The 15,728-nt window shown below is 46.9% G+C and overlaps 1 protein-coding gene across 1 annotated transcript; it reads right to left on the reverse strand.

Annotated features, from left to right (window-relative positions):
• Positions 1-747: 747 nt before the first annotated feature.
• adra1d (adrenoceptor alpha 1D) lies at positions 748-15,373 on the reverse strand (the record flags this gene model as incomplete). The annotated part of the gene is made up of 2 exons (XM_080533718.1): positions 748-1,307; positions 14,416-15,373. 2 exons carry the CDS (start codon positions 15,371-15,373, stop codon positions 748-750), a joined length of 1,518 nt encoding a protein of 505 aa, XP_080389844.1.
• Positions 15,374-15,728: the final 355 nt, after the last annotated feature.

Below are 15,728 nucleotides of genomic sequence, written 5' to 3' on the forward strand. Positions count from 1 at the left end.
CTGTACTTGACACATTGTCCTTTGTAATCGCTTCAAGTTAGTGGCTTTCACATGTAGGCAAATTGTTTGTTCAAAATCACGATCCTTGTACATGTGTACGTTGAGTTGGATGCCCTATTAAAAAAAAGACGTGTGTAGTGGATGTTTCCGTGTGCTGCTAGTTGGTAAGCTGGTGGGGGTTGAGAGTAGTAAGTCTTGAAGGCCACAGTGACTGAGGAACATTGAGACTTAAGTCTTTCATCTTAAAAGGGATGGATGGGTACACCTGTCCAGTACAGTGTAGGCCTATGTGCCTTTACCAAACGCAATGCTTGTAGTGCATTTCATCGTTTAGCAATGCCTACTGTAAGTAGTACTTGAAATTCCACTTTCCTTGGGACAGAGCACTCTCCTTCCCAAAAACACACAGACACACAGTCATGATACACATCGCAGTTTGGTATCATATTTTGGACCAATTTGTGCTTGGATCAAAATCGTGGCCATTTATAGACCCCGGCATGAAACCCTTTCATCAAAATTGCTGTACAAAAAGTGCCAAAGCATTTTTCCTCAGACCTTCTCTGCAGACACATCCTGCAATCACAGTCACTTTTGCCTTGCTGGTCAAACGTAGCCCGGCATTGTCCTGACTGCCTGTCATTTTGACAGCGAGCTCACAACGACTAGCTGCGCTCAGCCGTGGGTGAAAAGTTCTCCCTAGCCCGGAAAACTTGAGAACAGACAGCGTCCCCCCTTCCTCCCCCCCTAAATGTCCGTCTCCTTCAGGCTGTAGCAGTCCGTGAGGTCGTAGATCTGGTAGCCGCTCTGCTCGCCGCAGTCGTTGTAGATCCCCATGGAGACGGTGTCGATCTCCGCCCTGCCCAGCGCGGGCGCCGCCGCCCCGCCCCCCTTCCCCGACCCGGCCTTGATCTTGTTTGACAGGTTGTTCATCTTCTCCCTGAGCTGGAACGACGACTTCTGCAGCGGGGGGAACAGGTTCCACCCTCCGAAGCTCAGCGAACGGCCCTTCCCCTTGTAGTAGAGGGAGCTCCCGCACGACTCGTGGATGGAGAACCCGGGCGCGTACTCGCCCGCGGGGAGGTCCCGCCCGGCCTTGACGGCGGCCCGCCACCTCTGGTCGTAGTAGCGGCGCAGGACGCGGCGGCGGCGGTGGCACTGGCACCTGAGGAGGCGCGTGAAGGCCCGCTGGAACTCCTTGCTGGAGCACGGGTAGATGACGGGGTTGATGCAGCTGTTGAAGTAGCCCAGCCAGAAGATCACCTTGAACACCATGTCTGACGGCTTCAAGGCAGGGAAGAAGGAACCTGGGAGGGAGAGGGAAGGAGGGAGAGGGAGGGAGAGAGAGAGGGAGGGAGGGAGGGAGGGAGGGAGGGAGGGAGGGAGAGGGAGAGAGGGAGAGAGAGAGAGATTAGAAGGTGCAGGTTCCTGAACAGTGTCGTGTTATTTCATTACTTGTTACATTGCCTGTCAGTAATGGCTAGATAAAGCCCAATTCTATTAATATTCCTACTCTGTTCGACTGTGCTTCCCATATGAATGAAACTCCAAACACTTCCATATTATCCTGCTTAGTGAACGGCCCCCATCGGTCAGTGAGAGCCGTCAAACCTGAAATCAACCGTCCATTGATCACTGTAGCCGGGACAGTACTGAAAAATGTATGTATGCACTCACAGCAATGTACAGGTGCTGGTAATTAGAATATCATCAAAAAGTTGATTTATTTCAGTAATTCCATTCAAAAAGTGAAACCTATAATGTATACATTCATTCCACACAGACTGATATATTTCAAGTGTTTATTGCTTTTAATTTTGATGATTATTACTGACAACTAATGAAAACCCCAAATTCAGTGTCTCAGAAAATTAGAATATTGTGAAAAGGTTCAATATTGAAGACCCCTGGTGCCACACTCTAATCAGCTAATTAAATCAAAACACCTGCAAACGCCTTTAAATGGTCCCTCAGTCCAGTTCTGTATAGGCTACACAATCATGGGGAAGACTGCTGACCTGACAGTTGTCCAAAAGACGACCATTGACACCTTGCACAAGGAGGGCAAGACACAAAAGGTCATTGCTAAAGAGGCTGGCTGTTCACAGAGGTCTGTGTCCAAGCAAATTAATAGAGAGGCGAAGGGAAGGAAAAGATGTGGTAGAAAACAGTGTACAAGCAATAGGGATAACAGCACCCTGGAGAGGATTGTGAAACAAAGCCGATTCAAAAATGTGGGGGAGATTCACAAAGAGTGGACTGCAGCTGAAGTCAGTGCTTGTGCAAGACATGGGTTTCAGCTGTCGCATTCCTTGTGTCAAGCCACTCGTGAACAAGAGACAGCGGCAGAAGCGTCTCGCCTGGGCTAAAGACAAAAAGGACTGGACTGCTGCTGAGTGGTCCAAAGTTATGTACATTTTGCATTTCCTTTGGAAATCAAGGTCCCAGAGTCTGGAGGAAGAGAGGAGAGGCACAGAATCCACGTTGCTTGAAGTCCAGTGTAAAGTTTCCACCGTCAGTGATGGTTTGGGGTGCCATGTCATCTGCTGGTGTTGGTCCACTGTGTTTTCTGAGGTCCAGGGTCAACGCAGCCGTCTACCAGGAAGTTTTAGAGCACTTCATGCTTCCTGCTGCTGACCAACTTTATGGAGATGCAGATTTCATTTTCCAACAGGACTTGGCACCTGCACACAGTGCCAAAGCTTACAGTACCTGGTTTAAGGACCATGGTATCCCTGTTCTTAATTGGCCAGCAAACTCGCCTGACCATAGCCCCATAGAAAATCTATGGGGTATTGTGAAGAGGAAGATGCGATGCGCCAGACCCAACAATGCAGAAGAGCTGAAGGCCACTATCAGAGCAACCTGGGCTCTCATAACACCTGAGCAGTGCCACAGACTGATGGACTCCATGCCGCATTGCTGCAGTAATTCAGGCAAAAGGAGCCCCAACTAAGTATTGAGTGCTGTACATGCTCATACTTTCCATGTTCATACTTTTCAGTTGGCCAACATTTTAAAAAAAAACTTGTTTTGTATTGGTCTTAAGTAATATTCTAATTTTCTGAGATACTGTATTTGGGATCTTCATTAGTTGTCAGTAATAATCATCAAAATTAAAAGAAATAAACATTTGAAATATATCAGTCTGTGTGTAATGAATGAATATAATATACAAGTTTTACTTTTTGAATGGAATTACTGACATAAATCAACTTTTTGATGATATTCTAATTATATGACCAGCACCTGTAAGTGGCCTTGGATAAAAGCGTCAGTTAAGTGGCATCTATTATTTATATATTAGGATAAAGTCGCTGAAGTCGTTTGACATGTGTGTGTTTTAGTGGAGAGGAATGCATGGGAGAGTAAGTGTACATCTCTCTCCTTCCCCTGTGCCTTTGGACCTTGGGGGGGGGGGTGAAGATGGGGGCTTTCATCACACACACACACACACACACACACACACACAGATGTCTCCTTGCCCTCGGACGCCAGACAGTTAGGCTTCGCATGGTTTCAGAGGTGGTATCAAAGCAGAGCTATAAATACACTTCAAGAGTGACACTTCAAGAGGGAGGACAGGCGGAGAGGAGTGTGTGTGTGTGTGTGTGTGTGTGTGTGTGTGTGTGTTGGGGGGGAGGTTTGTTGTGGCCCACTACCGTTTTGATGATGAGACGAGAGAGACGGGGTCTCTTGGCTAGTGGGGGGGTAATCATGTCTGGAAGATGAAAGCAGAAAGGGGTCTGTAATTGGTTTGTTTACGCGCTCCAAGGAGCCACCAGGCCGGATGTTTGGTCTCTTTCCTTTAAAGTGAGTACCACCACCCCCCCCGCGCCCCCCCTCCCCCCGCTGTGTCGCGTCTGATGACACCATTACCACGGTGGGCGAGCGGCCCTACAGGAGGGACACTGTCATTAGAGACACATGCAGGGGTCCGTCCCCTGCCGCTGTCTCTCACAATGACTTTTGGGAAGGAAGGCTAGATGGAGGGAGACCCAGGGGTGCATGTGGTGGTAGAAGAAAGAGTTAGCTCGATGCCGGGTGCCACTAGACGATAAGAAACGAGTTTAGCCATCCGTTTTTCCTAAAATATTTTGTGTGTTTTCTCTCCGTTCCGTCTCGGGTGACTAAAAGCGACAGTCGGTCTCGTCTTTGTTTGATCTTTGTCGAACGAAACAGAAAGGAAAACAAGTTGTTGGTTGTCTACATTACTTATTTCCCCTGGCATTCTGTTAATAGACTTGACATTTACTCTACACTAAACATCAGTTACACACACGCACACACACACACAGGCACACGCACACACACACACACACACACACACACACACGCTCACACACACACATATAGTTTTAACTTTCCTTCAGGGTGTGCGTGTGTGTGTGTGTGTGTGTGTGTAAACACACCCTGTTCCCTTTCCTCTTTTTTGTCGGCCCTGCTAAAGCTTCCCTTTCATCAAGATTGCGCTGTCCTCCCCCCACCCCCTCCACCCTGGATTCTGTCCTCTCCCCACCCCCTCCACCCTGGATATTGTCCTCTCCCCACCCCCTCCACCCTGATTTCTGTCCTCTCCCCACCCCCTCCACCCTGATTTCTGTCCTCTCCCCACCCCCTCCACCCTGATTTCTGTCCTCTCCCCACCCCCTCCACCCTGGATTCTGTCCTCTCCCCCCACCCCCTCCACCCAGATTTCTGTCCTCTCCCCACCCCCTCCACCCTGATTTCTGTCCTCTCCCCCCACCCCCTCCACCCTGGATCCTGTCCTCTCCCCACCCCCTCCACCCTGATTTCTGTCCTCTCCCCACCCCCTCCACCCTGATTTCTGTCCTCTCCCCACCCCCTCCATCCTGATTTCTGTCCTCTCCCCACCCCCTCCACCCTGGATTCCACCTCCTTCCCTCCCGGCCGTAGATACCACAGGGTGAAAACCAACAGAGCAAAAAAAACTCTTCTCAAAGCAATCATGCACCTGAACAAGACAAAGACAACCTCTGCACACACATTTTAGCAGCCCCATCCCCCCTTGCGTTTCGCCCAGGTAGGTCTATTTGCGTTGGTCGCCTGGGGTAGGTCTATTTGCGTTGGTCGCCTGGGGTAGGTCTATTTGCGTTGGTCGCCCGGGGTAGGTCTATTAGCGTTGGTATTGTGTTGTCTCGCCTGTCATTTGTTTTATTTTTATGAACTGCTGCTGCAACAAATTGCTTCCTTGAGGAGATTGATGTTTTCTGACCCTGAATCTCCACCTGACTCTAATGCGAGGATGAGTCACACCAAGACACGAATGCCAGGGAAGAGGAAGAGTCCCTCTCTCTCCCAGAGGATCCTGGGCCGGCAGATTCAACACGCCAGACTACAAACCGAGTCGTCTCCAGAGACGAGAGGTCCCCATCGGGGCGAGCTTGTGAGATGTGTGTTGATGTGAAATCGCAGAGTGACATAAAGCTGTGACTGATCACTTCCGATGTATCTACTCAGATGTCATGTTGTACTCAACGCTACACTGTTGAGTGGCCCGTGGAATGAGTGTTAAGAGCACTTTATATAACGCGACTGTGAACTTGATTTATTGTCACACCGCTGTCACCATGACAACCAAGACAACGTCAGCGGGAGATGTACTTCGATTGTACTTTGCTGCTTTTTAGGAGATAAAAGCATATCATTTGAGGTTTTTCCTCTGTAAAGTCCTCTGTAAAGCCTTTTGATTCTGAAAGATGCTAGGCGGTTGAACTTCAGTTCAGTGCAACAACCTCATACAGAAATTCAGGGAACACACTGAATGCCTTTATAAGTGGCTTAACCTTTAAAGTGGGTCGAGGGAAAGGTCTCAGAGAGTCTGTTCAGTTGACAACGGACAGCTGCCCTCCACCTGTCAATCAACCATCAGCCATAGAGCACGGCGTCCACACAATCGGTCAAGGTCGCCTTTTCCGCTTCGCAATTCTAACGACGGAGAACGACAAACAAAGACCGGCGCGACCGTGTCATAGTGAGTCACCGCGGGCGCTCGTGGCAACTTCCGACTAGTCACGCACAGGGCCGACGCGGGATATTTGATAGGACACTTAATCCCCGACGCGTTCCAACCCTCCACCACCCTTCTCTTCCCTGAGGTGTTGTTCTTGTGTACCAGTCAGAGGCTTTTACATCAACGCGGGGGCGAGCGTAGGTGCACTCAGAAGGGAGAAGGGAGTGGGAAGGGGTACGCAGTTGCGACACGCTTTATGTTTCTCTCATGGCGGCCATCTTAGGTGACAGCAGCTGGTCGGCAACCAATCAAAATGTTCGGACTTTTATTCAGAAAAATGGAAATAAACGTCAACCTTGAAAATCAATGACACGCTCGCTAGTCAGCCCAAAATATTGCAATTCAAAGGATTCGAGTAATCCCCACTACTTTACACTAACTAGGTAGTGGTGGGGATTACTCATCGAATCCATTGCATTGCAATATTTTGGCTTGACTAGCGAGTAGGTAATTGAAATTTATTTACATTTTTCAGAATAAAAGTCTGAACACTTGATCGGTTGCCGACTTGTTCCCTCTTTCACCAGCTGCTGTCACATATGAGCTAACAGGAGCGTCTTTATACTCTTAGTGGGTCTTCTTATCGAAGCTAGGTGATACATCGAACCCCTTTGCCCTAAGGCCCGACCAGAGTAGATCTCACGAGATTGGATAGGTGAAAGCATTATGCATAAACCAATCAGAGTGCAACGTGGAACAATTCACGCTTTGCTTAATTAATTTTTCCCCCTACCAACGACTGTATCTAGAAGTTTATTGCTATCAGCTGACTAATACTAATACTAATACTGCTCTTTGCTTTCTAACTATTGCCTAACTCTTTTATTATTTCTGACAGATTTCCACACATCTGTAATCCGTAGGTCTTAGGTGTCGTTGGGACTCAGTTGGGTGTCCTGCTACGATAAAACACACCACAGTGGAGATTGACGTTTTAGAAGCCAAGCATTAAGAGACAGTACCGTACAAAAGCACAGATTGGACATTCTCTTTTAAGTGTGTGTGTGTGTGTGTGTGTGTGTGTGTGTGTGTGTGTGTGTGAGTCTCTCTCTCTCTCTTTCTCTCTGTGTCTCTCTCTTTGTGTCCCTGTGGTCTGTGTTTGTGTTTGTGTTTGTTTGTGTGTGTTTGTGTTCGTGTCTGTGTGTGTATGTTTGTGTGTCTCTCTCTTTCTGTGGTGTGTGTGTCTGTGTCTGTGTCTGTGTGTGTGTGTGTGTGTGTGTGTGTGTGTGTGTGCGTGCGTGCGTACGTGCCCCCCCATAGTGACAAAATTATGATTCGTGGCATTTGGCATGACTCAGACAAACACCCGTCCACAGATGAAAACACTTGATTGTAAGACAAAGTGTCTAGAGAGAGGACCCCTGGCTGCTTCTGTAGAGAATATGATGTTGTGAAAACTATTCTCGCATTTGAATTTCAATCTACTAAGAAACACCAGGGAAAATTTGACTAACGTTAGGTCAGCTGAAGGGTACCAAACTCATAAAGATGTGAATGTGAGATATATTCCCCAAGATGATCTGTGCATAATGAATAGTCTCTGGGTTGGACTTAGACCAACCCCTGCTAAAAATGAGTCCTTACCATTTTGTCTTTGTGTTAACAGATCTAAAACTGGCAAAGCCTGTCTCTTCAATTGGCCAAATAACTCTCAACAGAATCTATCGAGAATGTGAAAAAAAAGAAGAAAAGAAAAAAGCTCTCAAAGATAACATCAGGTCTGCTTTTTCCTGAGCTGTTTTTCCTCACTTCTCTCGTTCTCTCGTTCTCTCTCTCTCTCTCTCTCTCTCTCTCTCTCTCTCTCTCTCTCTCTCTCTCTCTCTCTCTCTCTCTCTCTCTCTCTCTCTCTCTCTCTCTCTCTCTCTCTCCATATCTCTCTCTCGCGCGCGCCACGGGGATGTGGATATTTTCAGTGACATGGGAAAAAGGGATAATAACCTATAAGTCACGCGGCGTTGTTTGCTCAGGCACAGCAACAACAGTCAAAGATCACCCTACCCAATCCAGCCCCCCAGGCCGATCCTGATGGCTGTGCCAAACTGCCAATCCTGACCTCAGCTGGAGACCCTGCCAAGGCTTCACATTACCCAGCTCACCTGGGCCGAAGAGTATTCCCATTTCTGTCACGTTTTCTTTTTATATCATCCAGGAGAATATTGTGTTACTGATGTCCGCGATGACCCCCGAGTAGAGTACAGTATGATGACTTCATGTGTCGTGAAGGGATTACCACACCTCCCTGCTTCAGAGTTTGTCCATTTTATTTACAGGAAACGGTTGCGACGCTTGGAGGGTTTGTGTCTCTCTGTGGTTGTGTGTTGTTTGTTGTTTGTTACGGTTGACATTGTTAGGATGCCTCGGTCGTGATCTGCTCTGTGCACGAACAAGAAACACGACCACCATGGTTGGGATCAGGACTTTTAGTCTCACTAAGTCAAAATGTTGGTGGGGGCGGCTGTGGCTCAGGAGGAAGAGCCAGCGTCTAATGATCTCATGGTCGGCAGTTCGGCGGTTTGAACCCCGGCTGGCCACGTGTCGAGGTATCCTTGAGCAACAACCCCAAATTGTTCCCAGTGAACGGGTCCGGCGCCTTGCACGGTAGCTTGCCGCAATTGGTGTGTGAATGGGTGTCTGAATGGGTGAACGAGAGGCCATTGTAAAGCGCTTTGGAATAAGGCCGCTTTATAAGTGCAGTCCATTACAGTTTACCATTGATCTCTGACTGAGTCTGACGCCGTACCCACTGTACTGTGTTATATAATGCTGTACAGTGCGTGCAAAGGGTGTTGTAAACAAGAACACTGGCACAAGAGGGTCATCGGGAGCGACTCGGGTTCGAGCAGCTGTGAAAGGCCTCAGAGGGTGGAAAGACTTGCTGCCAACCCCCCCCCCCCACTGCTAACTTCCTTCACCCCCCCACCCCTCCACCCCACCCCCCCCTGGAATCTCAATCGACAGATAAGATTCTGGGATCAGAAGCGATGTAGGAAGTGGTGAGTGGTTTTGTACGTGTGGAATGGAGCCACCACCTCCCTCCCCTTCCCTTCCTTTCTCCTCTCCTCCTTCTCGTGTTTGGAGGGGGGGGGTGCGTGTTGTGGGCCTGAGTGGGGGAGGAAACCTCTCTCTCTCTAACGGCGCTCAATTACTGCTGTCATTAGCGTACACGCACACACACCCACACACACCCACACACCCAGACACATGCAGGCACACTTGCTTGCACAGACGCACAAACAAACAAACACACACACACACACACACACACACACACACACACACACACAGTCATTAGGGCAGTGGAGCATTGGGTTCCTGAGGTCAGGGGGGTGACGTGGGGTGAGGCTGGGGGAAACCGCTGGGTCAGAGACCTCTGCTGTAACTGCCACACATCTGATTACGCTGGCACTGAGCCACGAGATGTAATCAGTCACCAGTGTGTGTATGTGTGTGTGTGTGCATGTGGCATGTGTGTGTGTGTGCTTGTGTGTGTATCTGTGTGCGTAAGCACCAATAACAAGGAGGGATTTCAGTGCAGTGAAAGGAAGCGGGGCTGATTACCATTGTGCTACCATGTTTTGACATAAGCGGAGTTATTGCTTGGTAATCGCTGTGTTGGTACTCTGGCGGTACCTACGTGTGTTACGTGTGTACGTTAAGGCCGGGGTGGTTTGAGGTCTTCTATAGAAAACATGACTGATGTAGCGACACGGAGTTGACACGGAGGATTACATCTGATATAGTAAACTAGGACATTATGGTGCGCGCCTCGTACTGTGAGGGAGCGGGCCCCAGAGACGGAAGGTTACGGACCCCAGTCAGAAAAACAATGGGACACTGACGTTGAGAAAAGAGCAAAAAAACCTTCCCTGGCAGACTGTAAAATGAATGTGGTGCCAACTGCCAAGATGTTGAATTTTTTTCCCGGGTCCCTGGCCCCTGTCAGAAAAGTTAGTTGTTGTCGACTCCATGATGCGTGACAAAAATGGCTAAGTTCTCCCCTCGCAGTGTTTCCCTGGATACAGCTACAGTATTATAATTAATCTCCCTTCATACACTGTCTTCTCTGGCTCCGGGAGGCAGAGAGCATGTGGTCTATTGTTATGAAGAGGAGCGCTGCATTCGGAAAGAGTGCTGGAAGGAACTGCTTTGGTTAATTAAATGGTGGCCATTTTCCTTAGCTTTTGAATTAATATCCTTATACATCAATGTGACGGCTATGAGTAGCCTGGTTGTCTGTCTACAGCCCGTTACAAATTATTATGCAAATGATATTTTTCTCAGATTTTCCTAAATAGTCGATGCAAATGACAATCAGTATAATTTTCAAGTCATCAACCGTTAGAGTATAATTCAAATTTTATTGAACAAACCTCCCAATGATAACAGTATTTTTTTTTAAAATAAAAAACTCAAAATCCACTGTTCCAAAGTATTATGCACAACAGAGTTTCAAAACATTTTATAGGTTGTAAAGAACTACAAATGGTAATTTGATGAATTTAGGGTTAGGAGGTCATATTAGGAGGTCATATTTACTGAAATCAAAAGCTATTTCAAACAAAAACATCTTAACAGGTCAAGTTACATGTTAACATAGGACCCCTTCTTTGATATCACCTTCACAATTCTTGCATCCATTGAACTTGTGAGTTTTTGGACAGTTTCTGCTTGAATTTCTTTGCAGGATGCCAGAATAGCCTCCCAGAGCTGCTGTTTTGATGTGAACTGCCTCCCACCCTCATATATATTTTGCTTGAGGATTCTCCAAAGGTTCTCAATAGGGTTGAGGTCAGGGGAAGATGGGGGCCACACCATGAGTTTCTCTCCTTTTATGCCTATAGCAGCCAATGACACAGAGGTATTCTTTGCAGCATGACATCGTGCATTGTCATGCATGAAGATGATTTTGCTACGGAAGGCACGGTTCTACTTTTTGTACCACGGAAGAAAGTGGTCAGTCAGAAACTCTACATACTTTGCCGAGGTCATTTTCACACCTTCAGGGACCTTAAAAGGGCCTACCAGCTCTCTCCCCATGATTCCGGCCCAAACCATGACTCCGCCACCTCCTTGCTGACGTCGCAGCCTTGTTGGGACATGGTGGCCATGTTGGGACATGGTGGCCATCCACCAACCATCCACTACTCCATCCATCCAGGGTTGCACGGCACTCATCAGTAAACAAGACTGTTTGGAAATTAGTCTTCATGTATTTCTGAGCCCACTGTCATGCTGCAAAGAATACCTCTGTGTCATTGGCTGCTATAGGCATAAAAGGAGAGAAACTCATGGTGTGGCCCCCATCTTCCCTTGACCTCAACCCTATTGAGAACCTTTGGAGCATCCTCAAGCAAAATATATATGAGGGTGGGAGGCAGTTCACATCAAAACAGCAGCTCTGGGAGGCTATTCTGACATCCTGCAAAGAAATTCAAGCAGAAACTGTCCAAAAACTCACAAGTTCAATGGATGCAAGAATTGTGAAGGTGATATCAAAGAAGGGGTCCTATGTTAACATGTAACTTGACCTGTTAAGATGTTTTTGTTTGAAATAGCTTTTGATTTCAGTAAATATGACCTCCTAATATGACCCCCTAACCCTAAATTCATCAAATTACCATTTTTAGTTCTTTACAACCTATAAAATGTTTTGAAACTCTGTTGTGCATAATAATTTGGAACAGTGGATTTTGAGTTTTTTATTTTTAAAAAAAATACTGTTATCATTGGGAGGTTTGTTCAATAACATTTGAATTATACTCTAACGGTTGATGACTTGAAAATTATACTGATTGTCATTTGCATCGACTATTTAGGAAAATCTGAGAAAAATATCATTTGCATAATAATTTGGAACGGGCTGTATATGTTTGTGTCTGTAGTAGTGTCTGTTCTGGTTGTCTGTGTCTGTGTCTGTGTGTTTGTGTGTGTCTCTTTAAAACATAAATAGGAGATCGATGAGTCCAGTCCAGGGGATCCACCCCCCTTGATAATTGGGAAATCATCCAGCCAATCAACACCAGCCAATCATCAGAACACCAACCAATCATCAGAGGCCACACCATACAAAAGACCCTGAGAGAAAACCAGCAGCAGCTGTGTGATCCCATCACACAGTTCCCACCATTTTTGTTGCATGAGGCACGATGTGTTGGCGGGGGTGTGTATGTATGTGTGTGTGTGTGCGCGTTTATCTGGTGTCTGTGTGTCTGTGTGTGTGTGCGTGCATGTGCATGTGCATGCGCGTGCCTGCGTGCGTGCATGTGTGTGTGTGTGCGTGTGTGTTTACTAGTACTGGATGTGCATCTCTGTCTAATATGACTCGTTATCCTAAACGGGCCTCTGGGGCCTGGTGCTGATGGCCCTCTTGATACCCACCACTTGACACAAGGAGGACGGCATCCTCACCCCCCCCCCCCTCTCCACATCCCTGCACCCATCTCCCCAATCAGGCTCCTCTCAGCTCATTATCTGTCGTTGTCTGGTCTACCTTTTGCACCTGCACTCCAACCCCAATCACTGGGCCGGATAAGTGTGTAATTCCGAAATGCTAATGCCATCAAAAGTATTGCATACGTGATTTGTATCTTTGGTGGATGGCGAGGGATTTGTGTGACACGGGAGGGTTTTGGAGAACAACAACCTGAAAAAAAGCAGCTTTTTTGCTCTCTCTCTCTCTCTCTCTCTCTTTTCTCTCTCTTTTCTCTCTCTTTTGCTCTCTCTCTCTCTGTCTCCCCCCCCCTCTTTCTCCCCCCATTTGTTATTTAGAACTGTGATTGCACTCTTACCAGTGTGTGTGTGTGTGTGTGTGTGTGTGTGTGTGTGTGTGTGTGTGTTTGTCAGTGAGTGGAACATTTTCTCTCTCTCTCTCTCTGTTTCTCTCTCTCTATCTCTCTGCCTCTGTCTCTCTCTCTCTATCTCTCTGCCTCTGTCTCTCTCTCTCTCTGTCTCTCTCTCTCTCTCCCTCCCCCTCCCTCTCTCTCTCCCTCCCCCTTTGTTATATAGAACTGTAATTGCCCTTTTAACATTTCACTTATCACTAGGTGCTGGTACTCAGTATGTCTCCTGTATTTAAGAGAGAAGTCACATTGAGATTAGCCCTGGCAAGGAAGGCAGCATACTGGACGTGTACAGTGTAGTGATAGATGCACAAGAGATAACACACTGCACACAGCATCAATCACACACATGCATAACCCACCTGTGAATACTGTGTATCATATCTGTCACCCACTTCATCCTTATGTATACCAACATAGAAGTACACAGCACAGCCCAGCACAATCCATCTGTACTGTATATATCTATATTATTCTATTTATATTATTTCTCTTTATTATTTCTGTTATTATATTACTATTATTATATTGCCTTTCTGTTTTTCTTTTATAAGAGGGACTGAAGCCAGAATTTGACTCTCTTATACTTGTATAATGGGATGCAACAGTAAACTTTCTGATTGTGATCAGTGCTGTTGGAAACCCAGCCTTTACTCAAATAGGCAATGGACATGTTTTGGCATAAACATAAGTCCAGGTTTGTACACACTAGAGAGGAGCAGTTATAGACAAGGTGTCAGGACCGTAATTGAGCTGTTTGTTAAACTCATAAGCACTTAGGCCTTCATGGCCTACTGCAGAGAGTAAGATTCAGCATTGGTAAGGTTTTAATCACTACATCGTCACACCTGCACACAGCAAACACATACTTTGATTTAAATTGATGAGGTACTACACGTTATGATGATTTTAATGTTAATCATGTTAATGATAATCAAATGTTTAGTTGTTGGAGTCAGTTTGCCGTTTTAACGTGACACCGTTTCAGTGTCCACACATTCTTTTTTTTTCTCAGTACCGTTTTATGAAGAAACATGTTCCTCGGTGACTGGTCATTATGTCTCATGTCCATCAACATACAGATACTTGGGGGACATACTAACGAAACGAAAAACTGTATTTTAGATTAAACGTGTGCACCTATGCCAAATGCCACATTCCAACCAAATGCGTCATGGTCTATTTGGCACTCTGCGCTCACCCACCCATCGCACGCACCTTACTGATTCATGTTACAGTGTTTCACATTATAGAAATATGTCAAACTGGAACACGTTGAAAGAGAGCATTATAGAGTGATTCGATCATTTTGAAAGCGTGCGCAACACGGACACATCGACGAGATCCAAAGGATCAGTAAATGTTGCCGATTACGCACGGGAGCGCACGCACTCAATATGTACACTAACTCTAAAAAAACATGTTTTGCTTTTACATATTCTAGAAGGGAAAAGGGATACAACATAATTGTTATAAAACACGCAATAAATACCCATCTTTAACGCCTAAACCATAGCAAATATAACGAAAGTAGGCACTTACCCAGTGGTAAAACGAAGAAAAAGGGAAGCCAACACAGTATGAACATCCCAACGACGATCGCCAGCGTTTTAGCCGCCTTCTTCTCTCTGGAGAACTTCATCAGCCGCACGGACAGCGAACTTCTGAACGGGTGGTTTTTACTCTTGGCCCCCGCGGGGCGCAAGTCCTCCAGGACGCTCCGACAATGTATCCGGAGCACCACTTCTTTCGATTTGTTTCTTTCCCGTTTGACCCCCGCTTCTAAACTCTTAGTAGTCCTCCGGGCCACCACGTAGACCCTGAAATACATGACTAGTATGACTATGAGCGGCAGGTAAAAGGAGAACATTGAGGAGAAGAGGGCATAACCCGGTTCTTCGGTGATGCTGCAGACGCTCTCGTCCAAAGGCGGAGGTTCCTTCCACCCCAGGAGCGGTCCGATGGAGATGACCATCGAGAGCGCCCAGACCAGCACCAGAATGACCACGGCCTTCTTCTCCGTCATGATGGTGGGGTATTTGAGGCAGTGTTTGACTCCGATGTACCTGTCCACGGAGATGATGCAGAGGCTGAGGATGGACGCGGTGCAGCACAGCACGTCCACCGCCGCCCAGATGTTGCAGAACACCCGGCCGAAGACCCAACAGCCCAGCACCTCCAGGGACGCCGAGAAGGGCAGCACGATGATGCTCAGGAGCAGGTCCGCGATGGCCAGGTTGACTATGAAGAAGTTGGTCACGGTCTGTAAGTGTCTGTTGCACAGCACAGAGAGGATCACCAGAATGTTCCCCACGATGGCCACCAAGATGAACACGGAGAGGAAGATCCCGACCACGACGACCTGCCGGTCCACGGTGATGTTGACGCACGATGTCGTGTTGCTGATGTTCGGGGAGGTTTGGTCCAGGAAAGACCCGTTAACAGCTTCATTGAAGTAGATTCCATCACTGCTTTCGTTCATCAAGTTAGAATATGTCATTTTGAAAACTCCATAAAGAAAACATTAGAGTTCGATTCCGATGGAAAATAACGTGCCACTCATAATGTTTTTGTTTTTTTTCAAGGCTTTTTCCAATATTAAATAATAAAATAACCTCCACACAGAACTGTTTTTGTCTCCAAAATGTAAGTCGATCCCACTGGCAGCCCGACTATTTTCAGCCATCAAGTTCGTTCATTTCTATTATTTCTCTTTAATTATTGTTACGCAATGAAACGAATCAAGAACAACACGGTTACTCCGTCTGAATATAAATCACACTTGGAATTCCCTTTGGAAAGAACAAACAAATAACAACAACAACAACAACGAATGCCTCAGGTGTTCTTTTTCT

Source organism: Nansenia antarctica, assembly GCF_963989245.1.
Source record: "Nansenia antarctica genome assembly, chromosome: 6".
In the NCBI taxonomy this organism is placed as follows: Eukaryota; Metazoa; Chordata; class Actinopteri; order Argentiniformes; family Microstomatidae; genus Nansenia; species Nansenia antarctica.